We start from the raw sequence: 21,200 nt of genomic DNA, 5'->3' as shown, positions 1-21,200 counted from the left end.
CTGGTTCTGTCATATGTGAGCCAAACACCTCTGTCCAGTGTAAATGTGAAAATGTTGAGTGTGAAGGTTCCTTATTGACCTTGGAAAAAGTAGTAGACATTATAAAAATCATCTTAACATAAGGTCCACTCACTAGCTTTTCTGAAGCTTTCAATCACATCTCATGAAGATTTTTGTGTCAAACAAGTGTAAATGTAGCCTTAAGAGCACAAAAGCTCAAACGAAAGACAGGTGTGCTTCCTCTGGTGCTCTGCTAAAGTGATAAGAACGTATGAACTGGGAAAGTGGCACTCCAAAAACACCCCCCCAAAACTCTCATCTCAGTGTACCATTTTACATAATATTTTCTCCCAATAAACAGAAAACACACTTCTCTTTAATTACATTTGCATTTATTCTAAAGGGAAAATATATAATTCAATAAATATTGTGGGAACAACATTGGCAAAGACATTTGAAGGTGACAACATTCAAGAAAATGTACACGGGGAGGAGACAACAGATAAGAAAATGAAGAGTATGGCCACCGTTCTGTCAAATGTGACAGCATTGGCATTTGAACAAGCTAACTGGGACGTTTGTAAAGGTTCATTAAAAGTGCATCAATAATTTTGATATTTAAACAGTTTCTTAATTGCACTTTTGTTAACGGAAAAGCACAAATTCAAAAACACTGTTTCTCAAGACTTTAGAAAAGTCCAATTTTCAAATTGACCGTACGTTAAACCCTTCCCCCAAACAGCAATCATAGCATAGAAACTAAGTAGGCACGGCAGGCCTGTCAAGCTTTGGATTTTTCAACATATTGAAGAGGTGTATATGGTGCTTTTACTTCACATTTAAAAAGTTTGGAGGATGGTGTCTTTTTTTTTTTTACTTTTCCAAAACAAAAAATACAAGAGCAAAACTGGATTAAACTGTGTGTTTTTCTGCTCTAAGCTGCAAACATTAGCATGTGTAGCTAATATCATTAGCCAACTACATTATTATGTGGGGTTCCAGATTACATTAGAAAAACCCCGTTCAAGACTGACACATCCAATGCTTGAGATCCGGGATTACTAACCACTATATTAGAAGTAAGGATATTAGCGCTCTGTATTGGATTTGGGGAAGTTTACCCAAGATGACTTTGCTAAACTCATCAGTTAGTCCTCATCCTTAAAAGCCTTTTTTCAAATAAAAGTGAAACAAGTTCTATAAAAATACTACCAATTAAGTGTAAATCCAACCTTTGTGTAGTTTTCAAAAAACTCATGGAGCTAGGTAGCATTAATCAGCTAGCTAAATCTGCTAGCTACAGGTGTCATTGCAGCCCGCAGAATAGACCCCAATGGTTACCAACTAAAGATAAGAAGCTGCTTTTGTCTACTTGTCAAAGTCAAAGACCCCACTGTTTAAAAAATGATCAGGATTTCAGTGTTAAATCTTCAAATGTCATCACTGTACACTGCATACGTGCCATGCTAAAATGGAAAGCTTGACAGTAAGGGGGCCAGACTAAGCGAAGCGTCAACAGACCCATTAGTTGTTTAATGACATATTTTAAATGGAGCTAACTAAGGGTCATAAAACTCAAACACTGAAATTACCTATTAACATTTCAAACCATGTAGGAAAAATAAAATTATCAAAGTTTGAGTAATGAGGAGTTTCCTCAACAGCAGAGTCTGAACACTTCAGGGAAATGCAAAGCTGAAAGCTGTGATGTTTTCAGAGACTAATAAACAAGCTTTAATTGGTGCTTTCATTTCCACTCCCTCTCTAAAGTGCAGTGGAAAAGTGATTCATAGCTCAAAATGAATGTCAGCCTGTTAGGGCATCCTCATTTTACACAATAAATCACTTTTTCACTTGTTTAGTGTTGGTCAACTAAAGCTTCTTGGACCATCAAGGGTCCATTATGGATTTTTAAAAGTTAGTTCTGTTCTCACCAATACAATAATTACAAATTGGTGACTTCTAAGGCAGATTTAGACTGAAAGGCCAAATAACATTTGTTTATCACATGGACTGAAGGAACTACAAATCCTAGAAGCTGACTTCAGTTTTGAGTCTTTTTGCTTATGGCTCCCCAGTATCATACAGAGGCATTTATAAACCTGTGAGTGTGAAGAATAGTTACCATAATCTGTCTTCAGAGAGTCATTATGTATCTATAGCTGTTGAGGTGAAATAAATGAGCACGGAGTGGCCATCTGACTGGTGCAGATGTGTAATTTTAGGATGAAGCTAAATTAAAACGATGACACAGTTACACACCAATGACTTCACATTATACCGACAACAAATCAGAGAGAGGGGACACACAGCGTCAGGTTTCCATTGTGCAGGACTAAGAAATTCCTCTTTTAAACTGCTCTGCACACAGACTTACAGTTACAGTAGCAGGGGTGAGAGTTAAACACTTCCAAACCACAGTGATGAGTTGTTGTATAAGCCCTCTGAGCAAAAAGTCTTTGATCCAGCACAAACAACAGCAGCTCCTCTTTTTTCCCACCAGGCAGCAAACCCCCCATTGCCGCCTTTGGCTATCATTCAAAAGATCACATGTTCTTCCGCTACAAACGAGTGTCTAATGACATCACTCCTCCTGCTCATTTCCTGTAGGTGTGGAAAGCCTCGACTGCATCCGCTTCTTCCTCCCAGAGGAAGCAGGTCACTTCCCCGAGCAGGTAGCCCGCTGACAGATAGCTTCCTCATCTGGTGGGGCGGGGGCCATATGGATGGGGACGCTACGACGCATTGAGTTTTCATTGGTGCAGAGTATTCCACTAACATGTACATGAATTGAAGCTTATAAAGCCCCTTTCCAGACAAATAAGGGGTCTTTCGCATGCAGGAAAGAGCATTGCCCCATAACTTCCTGCTTGCACTGTGCTCTGTCCTTATTCTCCTCAGTCTAATCCCCTTCGGTCTGATCAGTCACATGACCGAGCAACTTTTGGCTTTGTCCTTCCGGAGGTCCGAGGCCACAGCCGCCAGGTCGGGCCTACCGGGCATGTGTGAAATCCTCTTGTTGGTGCGGGTGGCCTTACTGCGCTTGACATTTTTGTTGTTTTTGTTGATGCAGGCCAGTGTGGCCACATGGAAAATGTCCCTGACGCTGTTCTCCGACTGCTGGGCCGAGCACTCGATGTAAGGTGCCGAGATCTGCTTGGCCATGCTGGAACCCTGAGAGGGGGAAGAGGTCAAATATGGTCACCACCAAAAGAAAGGGCTTGAAGGTCAGGTTAGAAAGAGGTTTTTTTAAAGTGCTCGCGTCAACAATGACGAAAGGAAGGGATCAATTAAACATGGCTTAAACTTGAGCACAATGAGCATTTTGCTTCCCTGCATGTTTTGTTCAAATATCTGGTGTTTCAAAATGGATCATTTAAAGCACTTTTAATCAGCATACCTGGTCATAAGACACGGGTGTCTGCCGGTGGTTGGAAAGCTCCACTAGTGTGCTCAGGTCGGTGCGTAGGTCTGACTTACAGCCAACCAACAGCATCTTAGTGTTGGGACAAAACTCCTGGATCTCCCCTTTCCACTGTGGAAAAAAAGAAAAGCTCTCAATCATGCATCATTCAGAGATGTTTCCTCTTATTACAGTCAAAAGCAGTAAGAAAATGGGAAATGATCCCCCACCAATGCCAAGAAATGCTGCTGCTTTCAATATCAATAGATTGCTCCATTTTCCCAATGGACTACAAATGAATATAAACCTGACAAAACCTTGTGTTTGAAAATGATGATTCAATCTGTGATAAAGTGTTCAAATATGTGTTAAAAGATGCATGTTGACTAGAATGACCTGACATGAAATCCCACAAGTTACACCCCCCATCACCCGCCCTTCAAGTACAAAGGTTAAAGCTGCCACTTCCTGGATCCCCTCACGTTTTAAACCCTGGAAGGGAACTACAAATAATCCCCATGTTTCCTCCCTGACAACAATACACGCTCTGTGATCGATGGTATTTCTCTTGGGACTTAAATCTGAGGCTAATGTGCCTCAGGGCTGGCTGCCTGGCTCGCTGGCTGGTCAGGGGATCAAGTTCATCGACATCCAAAGAGGAAGTTGTTTTGTACAGTGTGTCTACCACTTTCTGTCTGCACAAACACCATTTGACTAAAAGCCTAGGTCAATGCTAATTCAAATCTAGACGCTCATTGTCTGAAACATGACCTTTGGCTGATACAGCATTAAGGAAACAAACATTTCTATTTAACAACAGTCATATTATAGCTTGTGAGCAGATGGCCCAGTTAACTAGAGCAACTGGTTAACATATTTCTAATTACTCCAAATTAGAGCAAACAGATGTACAAGATATGATGGTTTGCTAGCTAACACCAGTGAACAGTAACTCAACTGGATGTATGGTAACAGTACATATTCCTAGATAAAAACAACAGAAAAGACCATGTTTGGCATTTTCAGACAGCAAAGAAACACAATCAGCTCTCCCCTATAAACCATACAAGAGCTGTAGACCTCCAATATAGCCGCCAGAGGAAGAGATGGGGGTGATCACAAAGAGAGGTGTTGCTACAGACACCATAGCAGCCCGCATCAGCCAACCCACAAAAATCCTGGAAGCCATAGCACAGGAGTTGGGTGTAGTTATCGGATTTGACAAAAGATGAGTACAGGAAATGTTTCCAGGAACGGGGGAAGTGTATTGCATCTCAATTAGAGAACGTTGAAGGGGATTGGAAAGGTATTACTAAAGGATTTATAATGACAGTTTTTTCCAGGAGTTCATCCAAAATCCCAGCTGGGATCTGAGTTGGGTTCATCAGCGCAGTACAAAAACTGCTGCTACTGTTTTCAACCACAGCCCCGATTTTGACCCGACTGTCCTTGGGTTGCCTTTAGATTTGGTCTCCTTCTTTGAAAACAATTTATGGACATTGAATCCTTGTAGGTTTTCCATGGATTTGTTTCATATCATGTCCAAACGTATGATCTGGGAAGACTAATCTAATCCGGGGCACATGTGACATTGATGCTTCTGCGCCTTGTGCCAAAAACTTGGCCATATTGTAACTTTTATGGACAGCTAAAAGAACACAATGAACACAGGAAAGGCCTTGAAAAAGAAGAGCACATGCCAGGTGCATTTTATTATAAGAAAACAATGGTTTTACATTTTTAGCAACCTGTTTCTGAGTACCATCAATGCCATCCACCAGTCAGATGACTGATGCTGCTTGTCGTGTGTCATATCACATAACATAATACATATTCTGACATTTGGGGGTCAGCCAGTATGGCCACAGTCATCAGATGTTAACCACCAGCAGCTCCATGTGAGTAAGTTGTGGCTAAACAACACCTCAGTAGTGGCGAGTGTTACTTCCTTCTTCCAGCCACTCCAGGGATTTAACCTAGCGACCTTCCAGTCATGCTACAGCTTTGCAACTTCTCATCACAAGATCTGATGTGGCAGAGGCTTCAAAAAATCTCCTGACTGTAGACTTAAACTTTTGATCTAGTTAAGTGCAACATAGTCTTCTCTCAGTGCATCAAACAAAATTAAAGTGAAGAGACTTTAAAGCAGACTTTAACAGAGTTTAAAGGCTACACACTAATGAGAGCAACAAACAACAGAGAGCAACAAACCTTTTTCAGCACACTGTCGAGTGTTTCAGGGCGACTGATGTCGAAACAGATGAGGACGGCGTCGGAGTCTGGGTAGGAGAGAGGCCTCACGTTGTCATAGTACGGAGACCCTGAAACAAAGGAAAGAAGAAGAAACTGAAACAGCATTCACACACACACACAACGTTCAGATTTAGTTTCACTGGTCTTTGAAGCTGTTGTGCAAGAACATGAATACAAATCTACACGCATCCAAATTTGTACAACAGAACTTCTCGTCGTGACCCTTTTTTCAGTTCATCCTTATAAATTAATGACCTGCCTGCAGAAATCACTTCAACCCCCGTCCTAAGAGTCATGCAAGCAGCTTCATTTGTTCCCACACACACATGCGAAGAACAGGTAGCCAACTGAGGCCAAGAAATTTTCCAGATTCAATTTGCTGTTGAATGCTATTTTGGGATAATCTAAACTGGGATCCAGCTCCAGGGACACCAGGAAATCCTCTCAATCAGTGCCTTGGAACAGAAAATTGAACAACTTGTGTCACAAATCTGGATTAATACAGGTTTTCCTATCTGGTTGGAAGAAGGTGTTCTTTTTTACTGGGAGGCTTAAATTTCTTCTGATATCCTGAATTCTGGCCTCTCTGAAGAGGAAATGCCTGTGTTGAAGTGAGGGGCAGCAACCAAATCTATGAAAAAACCTCAAACATGGTTTCTTAAATGCAAAACCAAATCATTAGTTTAAACTCTGAAGCATTTCGGACGGTTTTTCTCATATGACATGCAGAGCAGCTCAGCCATAATCTATAGCAACCAAGCAAGAAAAACAAATAATGCAGCATCAGTAGAAAAAAATGTGCTGACAACGACAAGATCACTTGTTGAAGAAATCCTCTTCGAAGAAACAGAACTTCAGAGCAAGGAAGTGACGCCCACCTCAAAAATTGAAACCATGTGTGAAGGAGACACCCCTTCTCTTTGCCAGACTGAAACATCTCCGGAGAGGAAGGGAGTGGAGGGGAGGGAGAGAGGTTGGTGTAATGTCAAGGTGAGTCAAGATCACATGACAAGCATGAGCTGACCACACACAACCAGCTGCCAAGAATCTGGAGAATGTTGTTTTTGGTAACCAAAGGTTCCCCTGGGAGGTCCTTTCCAAACACTGCAGCGGAGAACAGCCAGGAATGCACTGTCACACACACACACACACACACACACACACACACTAAAAGATCTTATGTTCCTAATCTAAACAGTCTGGGTGGGAGACGACACCGTTTAAACAATCCACGCTTCCTCTGCAGGCCTGGGCTTTGCACAATAAAGCACGACACTAGCTGGTGTGTGTGTACAAAAAACTCACTGCAGCTCCTGCAAACAAAAATCTGGTGTCATTATTATAATCCTTGTATTTAAAACTGAAATTATATTCAGTGGTTGTCTATCTATGTTAATGACAACTGCTGGTAAGTCATGTCTGACAATTACAGCTAAAATATCTCATATAATTCAAATAAACCCTGCTGACAGCTTCAGCTGCTTAGCTAACATTGCGTTAGCTAACATTATTGTTATGAGATCCTAATAATTTTGACTAAAATAATTAATGTTATGTGCTTAAAAGTATACAAGGCAGTGCCACTTTTCTTTACTATTCGCTAACGTTAGCTGTCGGTCGCTACTCGACTGCTATCTAGCTACAACATACAAGGCTGAAAAATGAGCTAATGCTAGTCTTTTTGAACCGCAGAAAGACGTTTTAAATATCAAAACAGCACAAAATGGTATTTCTCGCTAATAAAACATATTTAGCCGAGTGTACAGACACAAGTTTGGAATGTACGTTTACAAGCTAACAGCCAATAAGTTCATTGTGTGTTTAATAAATGCTGAACAAAGCCGGCTAACAACATACATCCTGCCCTTGATTTTATGTTGGACAATAGGGCCCAAGGACTTTGTAGTGATGGTACAGTTCATGTTTTGAGGGAGTCGCTGTTAGCATGACGTACTCTTGCTCAAACCCTGAATTCCACAGTATCACTTTTCCATTTCATGTTGATAGCGGAGGCAGCTAATTTACCTAATGCCCATTAGTATTTCAAAAACTTAGCGTCAGTCAAGTGTGGACGCCGACACGGTTACGTATCACGCCAGGAACTACACAGAATAAATTATTTTGATATCTTGATCCAAACATAATGTGTTTCAGATGGGAATGCACAAGCTTGTTATTTCCCAGCCACTTTCCGTTTTTTTTCACTCCCTCCATGAGGACTGAAAGCCGTCTGATAGGTGACACCACCTAAACAAAAGGCCTGACTCTGAGCGGCTGTCAGACAAGGCTCGGGAAGTCAAAGGGGAGGAGGAATGTGGGATCACCTGCAGGAATTTATTCCTCATTTTTCACGGCTGTCTCACAATCAATCACGACCGCATTGCATTGTTTGAAGGCTTCTTTTTTTTTTTTTTTTTTTTCCAGCCCTCGGTCCCTGGAACCAATCACTGGAAAAATAAAACCCTGCGACTGAAAGGGTGAGCAGTGGAGTCGGTTGACATTTTACAATGAATTGATTGTTTTTACCAACCCAATGAGAGGAAGCACACACACATATATGGAGTTGCAGCATGTGTGTGGTCTTGTTTCCGATATGAGTGTCTGCACATATTCCTGTGAATTTACCTGGAGATTAAAGTATTTATAGCTGCAAATCCTCTAAGTACATCTTTCCAAACCATTTCAAGCTGCACAACATAAACAGGAAGATGAACAGCGCTGGCAGTAACATCCAGAGAGGAGCAGTCTTTGCATGTGGCATGTTGAAGTGTGTGCGCAGTGCTCTTAATGGTTTTCAGGAGACTTTTATTTGGGAACATTGTCTTTCTTGTCTGGCGTTTATAGCAGTCGTAACTGCATTAGGCCTGTATCTAAGGGTAAACTCTGCTTTGAGGTCATCTTCCTGCCAACCGGAGAGATAAGAGGAAATCCCAAAGCTTACACACATACACACACGTATACACACACACACAAAGACCTGGTGACTGTCATCTAATTAGCTCCTGTCATTGTTCTCCCACAGGATCTCTAAATCTGGAAGGAAGACACACACCCTGTCCTCCCTCTCCGTCCTTTAAATACACACTGACACACAATCTCCAGCCTCCTCTTATAGGCATTCTCCCCTGCGTCGTGCTCATGGCAAATGAATACCGTTGTGCGCAGCGAGAGGATGCAGCTCAATGCAAAACAATACCAAACTTCCACTGTGGTCCTGATGAAAAACCAAAATGATTTTCCGTGACTAAGTGGAAGCTCTTCCAAGATGTTAAAATGTCCTTCCTTCCTGGTTAGTTAATGTGCTTTTTTGGGCCGGTTGCCACAACAGCTGGAATGAAAAGCAACATTTAATGGAAGACATACACATGAAACGACTCGGAAAATACATTCTGCTCTCTTCATATGATGTGACTCATTTTTCAAATTCCCAGATGTTCCCAGACTTCCACATAAACTACGATCTCACATTTCCTGATGTAGCCTGTCAGGAATATAGCTCTGAAATGTACCATAATGTTCAAGACATCCCTTTTTCTGTAGGGATTCTTCACAGAACACCGGCTTACTGACAGGGAGATTTGCTTTATCTCATACAAACACACGCAGTCCTGAGGTAAGCCAGCCCTCGTCTGACAGACTGGAGGTATGGCAACAGGTCTGCAGGCCTGCTGATTTACTGCATAGCTAACATAGTTGAGCATAACTGTGTGAATGTGTGTGGAGCGGCATTAAGCCTTCACGAACACCTGTGGAAATAACAAACAGTGACAGACACACCCAGCCATCATACACCATCGAGCTGAAATATATAACCTCTCACCAGCCAGATACATTCAACACAAAGAGCAGAAGACAAAGAGCAATATAGACTGAAGTAACATGAGCCGACATCAGCTGTAGCTGCTCTGGTTGCTAAGGTATCTGTTGCTATAACCATCCTGGCATGCATGATTTGAAAAGGTGCTAAAATTGCAGGACAATAAAAACCCAGCATGATATGATGCACTATGTTACGATACATTACATTGTCAAATTTTATGTTACAATACAATGAATTGTAACATTTCTACAGGATAAATACTGTATGTTACCATAGGATGTTCAATCAATTCATCAGATTCATATTTTCTAGATCAAACAATTAATTAAACAATGCAGTTGTCTATAAAATGCCAGAAAATAGTGAAAAATGCTCATTATAATTTCCCACAGCCCAATGTAATGTCTTCAATTGTCTTGTTTTGTCCAACCAACAATCCAAAACCCAAAGACATTCACTTCACTGTCAAAGAAGACAAAGAAAACTAAAAAAATCCTACTTTGAGAAGCTGGAACCAGCAAATGTTTGACAGTTTTGCTTAAAAAACTACTGAAACAATTATGTGATTATCAGAATAGTTGCAGATTAATTTTCTGTTGATCAACTAAACGATTAATCGACTAATTGATGCAGCTCTATATAATATAATATGTTACAACAAGATATGTTACAATATACAATATTTTATGATGTAATATGTTATGATATGAAGAGTATAAAGAGTTTCAGAACCTATAAATAAATACTTATCAATACCTAGAGTAATTACTCTAAATCTAAAATGATCAATGTCGTGTTTTCAATCAGACCAAAGTATATGTAAATAACATCAGATTAAGCATTCAATGCCAACATTTGATACTTGACAGTTTTCAATAACTCAACACTAATTCAAAAAGTATTGAGATTCGACATGCAGCTCTAGTGTTTTCGGATGCTTTGCCCACAACTGCCTCACTTACGATCCAGTTAATTTTGTGAAACTCCTCAGTGGATAAGTATCCAACAAGACAAACATTTATCTTTCCTAACATCCAGATGTAAATCCACCTAAAACATCATCAAGATCCAGCTAAACAAGTGTTGCTAATGACAAATAAGGCCACATTAACAGCAAAGTGCAAAAGAGCTACATCTCCATTAGTCACATGATAACTAATACAAAAACACTGAAGAATTTTAAGATGTTCATCCAAACAGGAAGCACATTTTAACGAGTGAAAGTCATGTCACGCAGTCATGTGTTTCTCAGCAGGGGACTGGAACGTTTACATGTATTTTACTGTTAGGTGTAACATTACACAGAAAATCCTTCCATGACATAAGCAGACAGGAAGTCTACTAATCTTTCCTAGGCTTGCGCTGTCCTTTAGCTCATACACTATATCACTCAAGGTTCTCTCAACAGTCGGCAAATTCCACTCTGATTCAGTTTCCCCTTGGAAACTAGGTAAGGCTTTAGTGAACCACGCCACTTCTCTTTCACTCTGCTAAGGATCTGGGCCTGCTGGTACAATAGGGGTCTTTGTAGAGGAGGAAGTAGAAACCTTTAGTCTGAGGAATGCCAGACATGCGGCTCCAATTCGCTGAGCCCAGAAATGTGATCCAATGCAACAATGGCTGCCGACAGAGGAATGGAGGGGGCACAGTGTGAGTGTGAGCAGCAGAGGAGCATGAAACAGTCCCACAGCTAAGCTGCCCAGCATTACAGGGCAGGCAGCACATAGAACATGCTCTAGAAACAGAATCTGGCCCGCTCTAACCAAACTCTGTCAAGTATCTTCCTTTGAAACTCCTTTATCTGAGTTTCATCCTGTTATTCAAAGTGGGTCATCTTTTAATGTGCAAAGTCGGCTGCTGTTCAAATCAGCACTGAACAAAAAACAAGAATTTTCCCACAAGGTTCCCCGGGATAAATCTTATCAAATGAGATCCGTTGGGTCTAACGTGCGTCTCTTTGGGAGAGTTCCTGAGTTTGTCTGATAACATTTTATTTAAGTCTTTATTTGTCCTAGCTTTGGGAAATTGCCTAAGAGAGTTGGAACCTCAGAATGATTCATGAAGAAAGAGAAACACTAAGCCGTTTCCTGTCGTCCGCTCTAGCATAAGCACATTCTGAATATTTCACCAGTGCAAAGGTGCAAAATCTGTTTAAACCGATCTTCTATGAGATTAGCACTGAAACGATAAGTTGATTGACAGAAGATTAAACAGAATTTTAAAGCTGCTGTCATCAACATTTCATTATTAACAATGGGTCAGATGACTATGTGAAATGTGAAACCGGACGCTTGTAGTGACGAAACCACAAAGAATTATCACCCGTTTCTCCTCAGTTCTACGGTTTTAGCGTCTTTCAGCTTATTGTTTTGGTTGAGCACTACACTGTCACACCTCAAGACTTGGTGGAGAGGAAAACTGAGCTAAAAGGAGGGTGAATGTCGCCTGAAACACTATCGAATGCTGATGTTACTCTGTAAGGTACCCCCCCCCCCACCCAAAAAAATCTATTAGGTTTAAGAGTAGACAAATCATAAAACGGTGGTGATGATTCCAGCTTCTCAAAAGTGAGGATTTCCTGATTTTTTCTATTTTATACAGTTGGACACACAATTTAAAAGGCATCAACCTGAGCTCTTTAATACTGAGATATGCAATATTGACTGTTTTCTGACTTTTTGGAAAGAGTCAACATTACTGCAGGGTATATACCCTAATTTCAGGCTTTTAGATGCATTTTTCCTCATTTCTATTCAATAAAATGTGAAGATGCCTCAGGCAGGCAGGTGCTGAGCCACTGTCTTCCTGCTTGGCTCTCAAACAAACACCTTTTCAGATCATTTAGACATGCAGGCAGGCAGACAGACAACGTAAACCGCTTCCTCTGCCGGTGAAAGAAGTGCAAAGCATCAAAGGCTGCGCCTCGGCCCCAGCAGACCCCACCCTGAGGCCGGGGAAGTGAAGCTAGCACAGGCAAGCTGGGTGGGGGACAAATGGAAGGCAATACAACTGTCAGGCATTTACCTTAATGACCTGAATTACTCCCATCACCCTCCCTTTCAAACACACACCAAGCTGCTCATTAAGCCACTCAGTCAGTGCAGAACAAAGACCACCACCGTGTGTGTAGGTGTGTGTTTGTGAGGAAGAGGGGGGGGGGGGGGGGGGGGGGGGGGGTGGCGGTTGAGAATGTCTGTCTGTGTTTGTCTTCATTTCTACGTCCTGGTCTTTATCCGAGTGCATGCTGGGGTCTCTCACACACACACACAAACACACACCCCACCCCGGCACACCTCAGTAGATAAGGGATCGATTGGATTGGCCATGGCCGATGGGTGTCTGTACAAAGGGACCAGTCAAGCCGAAAGCCGTATCAATCAGTCACTGGGTGTGTGTATGAGGGCGTGTATGTGTGTTGGGTGGGGGGTTAGGATTGAAGCAGGGTCTGGCTCCATCTCACATCCACTGATCTAATAGGAACTACAACCCCCCCCTCTGCCTCCTCTGCCTTGCTGTTTTATGAAGCAGAGAGAAAAAGAAAAATGGCTCCAGGCGGCCGGCCAACACAGTCCAATAAGACAAAATTCTCACTCTGGCCGGCTTTCATTTCTTTGCCTTTCCACTTTTACAATACACACATGCTGTAGGCGTGAAGGAATCTGAAATCTGAGCTGCTTGTTTTGCTTGCTTGTAGTGTTACTGAGCCTGGAAATGAAGATTATTCTGCTGATGCTTTTATTTACATTTCCTCTGAGGGAAAAATGGTTTTAAAATGCTGCTCAACAGAGTTTCAGTTTGTGTAAAATCAAATACTTGTAAATTGCATCTGAGGTTTTGCTTCTTTTAAAGGAGAAACAAGAGGTTTCATGCTGATCCCGACATTTGGGAAAGTTACTCAAACATCGCTCAGGAATTCCAGGCCGCAGAGAGCTGCAACAGCTGGCTGTCGGCTTGTCCCCGCCCACCACATGCACGCACACACACACACACACAAACACACACACACACACACACACACCACATGCTCGCAACACACTCAACATACGCCTCACTCACGCCTGCCTGCCTGCCTGCCTGCCTGCCTGCCTGACTGCTGTGCTATTCACTGCTCGGGCATTGATGGATGGGAAAGTGGGTTTGTTTACACACGCACACACACACACACACACACATTTAAAGCACGCATGGGGGACGCAGCAGCTGGTTTGGACCCTGAACACAAAGTCCGAACAACAAGCGATAAAAGCCGAAGAGCCATTACATGTGTTGCAAGAGCAAACTTTCCCGAAAAGAAAAGAAAAAAAAATGAAAAACCGCAGTAGGCAGAATTTCAAAGTGTGTTCTCCAGATGTATGAATATGCTCCTGATTCAGCCTATCATTACGTTTCCTTTCCTGTTTGGGCTCTAGCTTTACTCAGCTGGTAGGAATTCATAAATTAAACCCAGCACTTTAATGCATTTCTGTGTAACTCTAATACTAACCATTTCCATGTAGGTTAAAGTGAGAGCCCCTCTTAATCTGAGGGGAAATGTGTTTGGCTTGTAGGAAAAGCAACCTCAGACTATTAGGCTATGAGGAAGGATTAACCCAGCTGTATTGATTAAAATGGGTCACAGATTCATTTCATTATTCAAAAAAAAATGCAACCCTGAGTCTCTCTGCGTCTCGTGACTCGGACATATGGATGGGAAATACCTGAGCATAAGCAGAGGAGTTCAGATTTAAATGTCCAGAAAGGAGGGGAGGGGTCACACGGTGATATTTCAGACATGTCCGGACATACAACACAGGAGCAGGCATAACATGTGATGTAAGACAATGGTTACCTGAGGTGTCCCACAAGCTGAGCTCGATCCTCTGCGTGTCGATTTCAAAACTGGCTGTGTAGTTTTCAAACACTGTGGGGACGTAGCTCTGCAGGAGACAAGGACAGAGGGGACGTTAGGAAAGGAAGCCTGATGGGAAATAAAGTGTTTCAACTAGATAGAAGAGGTAGCAGCACACTTGAGGACACTGAGGAAGACCTGTAGTCGCTCTAAACATCACAAGCATATAAAGAAAAAGGAGCTCTGATTCAGTTTCAGATTCATTTATCTAGTTTAATTGTTTTTTTCTATCACACACCTTCCCCACTGAGGTCTTATGGATGTGCACACAAGTATTTTATTTTGAAATAAAGTGTTTAAATCTTCATTTTTGATGAAAATGGGCACAATTAAGCTTTTAAACAGAGAAATAATACAACTACTTGCACTAACTGCACTTATTAACACCACTACAAATACTCAACTAGTGCCATAATACTACTACTACACTATTAGAACTATTATCATCACAATACATCACAACTATACATCATAAAGATAACACATATCAATCATCATTAGCGGAGCGTCAACACACCCATCTTTATATAAGCAGCAGATATTGTGGTTAATATATGACAGAGTGTTAGTGATACGAGGTTAGTGCGCATCATGGTGATCAGTCTGTAGGGTGTGCGGGGGTCTCACCTCGGGGAAACAGTCCTTGGCGAACACGTGAAGCAGCGCAGTCTTCCCGCACTGGCTGTCCCCAACCACCACGATCTTACACTTCACACTCTGACTGGGATCCATGCCGGATTTCAGAGATAGTTTCTGACACGAGCGTCTCTCCTTCATTGATTTCAGTCGGGATGAAAGAAAAGAAAACGAGTCCAATCCTTGTGTTTGTGTGTATATATATATATGTGTGTGTGTGTGTGTGTGTGTGAATAGTCGATGCGGTCACGGTGCCTCCCTGCCTGCTTGTATGCTTGTCTGTGTGTCTGCCTCCTCCGGTGTCTCCGCCTGTTCTGAGCCGGTAAAAGCCATTTGCCCGTATTTATACCGTCGCAGGAGCCAATGGCAGCGGCTCTCTCTTCTCTCCCTGCCGGCCTCCATGATGGCGCCCCCGTTTGGACCAGGCTGACCACATTTCAACATTATACTGTAAATGACGATATAAAAAAACAGGAGGTCATTCAGTAATGTAAGTAAGGCTGGGAGGTATGGACAAAATCAAATATCACGATGTTTTTGACCGAATACCTCGATATTGTGACAATATTGTAGGGATGACTGTTAGTGTTTTCACAAAATATTTACACAATGACATTTTTTGATAGATAATCATCGGTAATGTGGAATTAATGACTAAGTTGGTAAAGGCCAATGATAGACCAGTTATAACAGTCTGGTAAGTTCAGAAAATTACTTTACTGTAATGCAGCATTTAAAACCAGGAAATGACAACACTTATGTCATATCACCATATTACAATATCCAAAACCTAAGACGATATTTAGTCTCATATCACAATATCGATATGTTCAACCCTAAATATAAGTATTAGTTATACTGCAATTATGACATAAATAAAGTATTAAAGGCTAATTAGCGCTAGAGGCAGTAGTAGCATCAGCAAACAAAACATAACAGACATACTTTAATTTGAAATATTATCTTTTAATGTTATCACTTATTACAAAAGTAAATTATACAACTTCCTCTTAACAGTAATGATAAAGACATATAATAATACATGTTAGACTATACTGTATCACATTTTCATTTCTCCAAACATCGTTTGTTTCTGTGAAAACTGACACAACTCAGTTATTTCATCAATATTCAGTGACATCATCTCCTCTGCTGCTGTTGCTTAAGCCTGTTACAAATAATACTAGAAATTATATTGTATAAAATGATATTGAGGGAAATTAATCTAAGAATGGAGTTGGAATAGCCTATAGCTTTTCTATTACTTAAAATAATATTCACCAAAATCAAGATGAGATGATTCTTCCGCTTTTTTCCTCTGAATTTAGTTTAGGAAACAAACACATTGCAGGAATATTTTGATTAAACTGTAATGCTGCAGATTAATTTGAAGCACTGAAGTGTGACATGCCTCGCCACTTGGAGGAATTATTTACTAAATAGCATGTCCCTTACACTTTAAACGAGGTGCTGATTGTGGCCATTTCAATAAATAAGTGCTTCAAAAAGGTTTCTGTCGCACCAGAGCACAATACAAGCCCCATTAAGGCTCCTGCAACTCACATGGAGTCAGATTTGATCCCAAGGTGACACAGCAATACATCTTATTATTATCATTGAGAGATTCCAAATTTCAGCTCTCTCCCACAGTGAACCCAGTATCTGGCTCAGCTTGTTTCCAGTAAGCAGCTTCGGTAATTTCCAGTGAGAACTCCCTCATTATTTTTGAATAATAAATGCATTCTTTGTGGCATATACAATATTTAACAGAGAAAAACACATTTCCTATCAGCTAGATTCTTTTGTGAAGACAGAGAAATGGTAAAATGGAAACTAAATTTCCCTGCGGGATCGATAATGCACCACATTCACATTTTTCATCTTTTTCGGAGTGTGAACAGGAACCCTTCTGGTCTCAAGGCCTCATCTTTTAGCCTCCAGGCTACTTCACCAACAAGGCATCACTGCTAATTTTACAAAAATGGGAAAACAGCAGCGTTCTGCGTCAGTTCTCCCCTCTGCGACAGAGTGATTGGACTCTCGTTTTGCTGGCAGCGTTTTTTTTGTTTTTTTTTCTTACAGTGAGACAGCTCCACCCTGCAGGCTGTGTGGTGGGAGTCCCGTCTGTTGTGTGGGAGCTCTGCCTCCAGGACACAACACTGCCAGGAGAGAAGGAACAGGGGGATTTTACACACTATAGCTCTGCTATTTGGCTGCCATCTCTTTACCATATGCATTTGACCTCATTCAAATTCTGGCTGATACAGAAGATTGTGAAGCTTTACCTACCTGGGTTGCAAAACAGTCATTCTCTGCTTTTTGTTTTGCATATTTCTGTGCTTTTTCCTCCCTTATAATTTCCTTATATCCAAATAAATCCACTGATACTGACTCATAGAAAGAAAGGACAAAAGCAGAAGAGACAGTGAACAAAACCACATTAACTGAGGTGTTTACACACTGTGCTCCTGTGCCCTTCTCCAGTCTACAGTGTTATTTAGGCTGGCTCTGTGTGTGCTGCACTCTGCTATTGCCTGCAGCGTTGCCAGTCTCACTTGGGTGCAGCCACACATTTGGACCAAAGTGAGACTGTGCAGACTGACATCATGCAGACAGGAAAATTCCACCCATTCATCTATGAGATATCATCAGTGTAAAAGGCATTTAGGATTTATTTTGCGTGCATTAATCTGCTGTTTGTTCCCTTAATCTGTCTTGTCTAAATCTCTTTCCTACAATTCCCAAAATACCTTGCAGCAAGCCACAGAGAAGAGGCCTAAACTTGCCTAAACATTTTAGTTTAGATTAGTGGAAAGAGTCATATTCTGGTAAAGAAGAAGTTCTGCCTTGTGGTTGCATTGCTTTCTGGTCTATTGAGTCATATATCATAGATATTGGTTTCCTGCCTCTAATGAATGCTTTTTAAGTCACCAAATGTGCCATTTACAATGTGATTGATATTTTAAATAACTGAAATAAATGACAAACCAGACCCAGATGAGTCTTTACGTTAATGGGACCAAACACAGTCACCCAAATACTGTACATGGTTCCCAGAATAGAAAAGAGGGTACCACCTGTTTTTGGTCACATGGTCCTGTCAACATCCTGTAGAGCTTGTAAATTTCCATGAGGGCATGAATCCTCCCAATCAGAGCTCATTTTCACATAATCTTTTTCCACAAACTTCTATGTATTGATATTTTCATTTTTAGAGGCTTTCAACTGATGGGTCAAACCTGAGGTATGTTTTTAAGCACCACAGTAATGGTATTTTGGAAACAATGTGGGTGAACAGATGATGCTGTCAAACTGTGTCTCAGAGATGATCTTCAGGCATCCTTGACTGAAACATCAATAAGCTCAAATACTGTATGTCCCCTTTGGGACTCCTAGTATCCTGTATGTAGCTACCTGTCATCCTCACTGCCTGTCACACACAATAAAATAATGCACAGATGCCCTTGGAAACTGGGGGATTTCTTCTGTTTCTGTCAATGTATGTAACAATTACTTGAAGATTTTGGACGTTCAAACTCCAATTTATAATAAAATTGTTTAAATTTAATTAATACACTGTATAAAACTTGAAGCAAACGTACTGTAAGAGATTAATACTCACTGACCTTGGTCGATATTCCCATGATGCTTTATTACACAACTAGGTCAGCGCATCTATCTTGCAATATTTTAAAGCATTTCAATGTTGCTGTTGGAGTTTTGGCACCCAGTAAATGTTGGAAAAACAGATAGATATTTTTACACCTATAAATAATTTGAATTATTCATACTAAAAAAAAAAAAATACCTCAGCAGCAACACTGTAGTTTCCAATGATGAATTCACATCTGTGTGTGTTTGTACAGTAAGAACAAGCAGCTATCTGTAATATCCTGCACATTTCAGATCTAGGTTATTCATAGGTGTGCATAATTCTCCCTGTTTGTGAAAGCTTCTCGCTGAATGTGAGGGATTTGCCATACTGCTGCAATGATTCTGTGAAATGTTGGGCAATCGCAGGAAACTATTTGAAAATGACTTAGTACACTGATAAAAATGCTGTTTATCATACAACAAACAGGTCGGAAAATGAGTAAGAATGAGTAAGAAAGAATATAATTTGACCCAGGTTTGAAATGGTTTGTTTTTAGCCAGTGGGCCAGTAGTGCTGGAGGTGTGTGACGAGTCTAGGTCACTGGGTCTCTCTCCCTCTGCCCTGACAGCATGCTGCCCCACAGTTATCTCTGTCGACGTGCATTCAATCAGCGGAGCACTGACATTTACCGCTAGCACAAACACAGCACACATTCACTTGTTTCAGTTTGAGAGGGATTTCCTCGACGGTTAGTCACCGTGACGGGAAAATTAAGGGCAGATTCAAAACAGTTCAGGGAGAAATAGTAATGTACAGTACGTCTAATATAGTATGTTTTTGCTACGGTGTTGGCCTTGCTACCTATAGTAAGGAGGTTCCTGATATTAATTAGACTTTAAAGACGGAAAAAATATAAATTAAAAACATAAGTTATTAACTTCCAGGTCAAGACTGCACTGCCCACTGTGTCGCTGCAAAATAGCAATAAAATCTTCAAAGTGCCTCTATAAAATAAAATAAATTTTGTTAAACAGGAGATGTCAGACAGTTGTTTGACCTCTCACAGTACTCCTGCCCTCCTGCTGAACTACCCCTGCTCTCAGCTCTCAGCCTTGATCTTCGGCTGACAGTAGCAGGGGGCCGCGGTCTGACAGTTCTCCAGTTTCAGGGTATTATTTCACACCAGCTGGGGTAGTGACTGACCCTTGATGACATATGTGGGTGTATGTTTCTGTGTGTCTTATGTGCATCCTCGCACATATGACACGCACATTACCCTAATTGTAATTTGCATGGAGAATAAATGCTGGTAATTGTTCACTAAACACTACTGTTGCTGCGCATGTTAAGCTCCTCGCTCGCTTTACAGTGATAACGGTGGCAGATGTACCACTCAAACTCCCATCATCTGCTCATTTTTGAAACAATGGGTCCCTGATTTCAGATGGAAGTAAATAAAAGAAAGCTTCTCATATCTAGCTTACATCTGTATATTTAAACAGCTGATATGACAAGCGTCTGTGAGTTAAAATGCTGACTCCGGCTGACTCATTTTAAAATGAGAATCCTCCAGTAAAAAGACTTTTTCATATGCAATTATTTGTCGCTTATATGTAAATTCCATCCAATAAAGAGCCAGACAGAGCCGCTAACTCCAATAAAGTAACATCTAAGACCCACACAGTGGAAGTCCTGGTTGTGAACATGCCTTTTTATTTAACTGTACCCTAGAAAATAATGTAGTTTGCTTCTGATATGATATGTTGGCTTTGGGAGTAATGCTGGGTTATTCTACTAGCTGGACATGCAGTTTACATCAGAGCAGATAAACACACTGATGAATCCATTCTCTACACTTTCACTCTTGTTATTGATTTTGGAAAGTCCATCCTATTCAAATAGTGAGTCTTGCTGCAGCCTCATGCACACTATGTCAAAATATGAAGAAATCCAACGGTTGACAGACTTGCTGTATCATGTTACAGCTGCAAAGTCATGATTGGATAATCACCGTGAGGGGAGGGATTTAGAGAACAAGCAAATTTAGTGGTGTTTTTTTCCGCAAGTGACGTCACTGAACTTTCCGAAAAGTGATGGCAAGGCTGTTGAAACATCACTGTTGTTTCCGAGGCATCATAGTGAAGGTATTGCTATATTTAGTGTTGTATCAGTCTAGTTACGCATAGTGACATCACTGTACTGACATCACTGAAAACACACTGATGTTGTTTTGGATCAGATATAATAGAAAATGGAATTTGGATCGGATTAGACATTACTGAACATATTACTGGGAAATTTTCCAAAATTCCTTTTAGTATTACAGATGTGTTGAGAAATGCCCTTTCACTCCCTGTGTCCAGAAACCCTCAGAGGTCACCCTTATCTTTTATTTTCCTGTCAGCTCAGCAACAGAGAGGCATGCAAGTGGAGAAAGTGACATCAAAATCTTGTTTTACATTAAGTATTCATGAATTGTTGATGATCTAATACAGTATAAAACCAGTGGTGGAAGAAGTATTCAGATACTTAACTTAAAAGTAGAAATACTGTAAAAAATACTCCATTACAAGTAAAAGTCCTGAATTAAAAATGTTACTCAAGT

General features: G+C 40.9%; 1 protein-coding gene across 1 annotated transcript; it reads right to left on the bottom strand.

Annotated features, from left to right (window-relative positions):
* Positions 1 to 375: 375 nt before the first annotated feature.
* rnd3a (Rho family GTPase 3a) lies at positions 376 to 15,270 on the bottom strand. Its single transcript, XM_042404845.1, has 5 exons — positions 14,992 to 15,270; positions 14,305 to 14,392; positions 5,615 to 5,724; positions 3,401 to 3,535; positions 376 to 3,174 (listed from the first exon to the last, which is right to left on the bottom strand). The coding sequence occupies exons 1-5, from the start codon at positions 15,139 to 15,141 to the stop codon at positions 2,926 to 2,928; spliced, it is 732 nt and encodes a 243-aa protein (XP_042260779.1). The 5' UTR covers positions 15,142 to 15,270; the 3' UTR covers positions 376 to 2,925.
* Positions 15,271 to 21,200: the final 5,930 nt, after the last annotated feature.

This window comes from Thunnus maccoyii, chromosome 24 (genome assembly GCF_910596095.1).
Source record: "Thunnus maccoyii chromosome 24, fThuMac1.1, whole genome shotgun sequence".
NCBI classification, from domain to species: Eukaryota; Metazoa; Chordata; class Actinopteri; order Scombriformes; family Scombridae; genus Thunnus; species Thunnus maccoyii.
The sequence above is the reverse complement of the archived record's forward strand: the minus strand, read 5'-3'. Positions and strand labels throughout refer to the sequence as shown.

Bases quoted from the DNA above. Each gene is read 5' to 3' on its own strand.
- rnd3a (XM_042404845.1), bottom strand. From the start codon at position 15,141: ATGAAGGAGAGACGCTCGTGTCAGAAACTATCTCTGAAATCCGGCATG. The intron at 5,725-14,304 runs GTAACCATTGTC...CCTTTGTTTCAG, and splicing joins CAGCTTGTGGGACACCTCAG to GGTCTCCGTACTATGACAAC. The intron at 3,536-5,614 runs GTTTGTTGCTCT...TTTTTTCCACAG, and splicing joins TCGACAGTGTGCTGAAAAAG to TGGAAAGGGGAGATCCAGGA.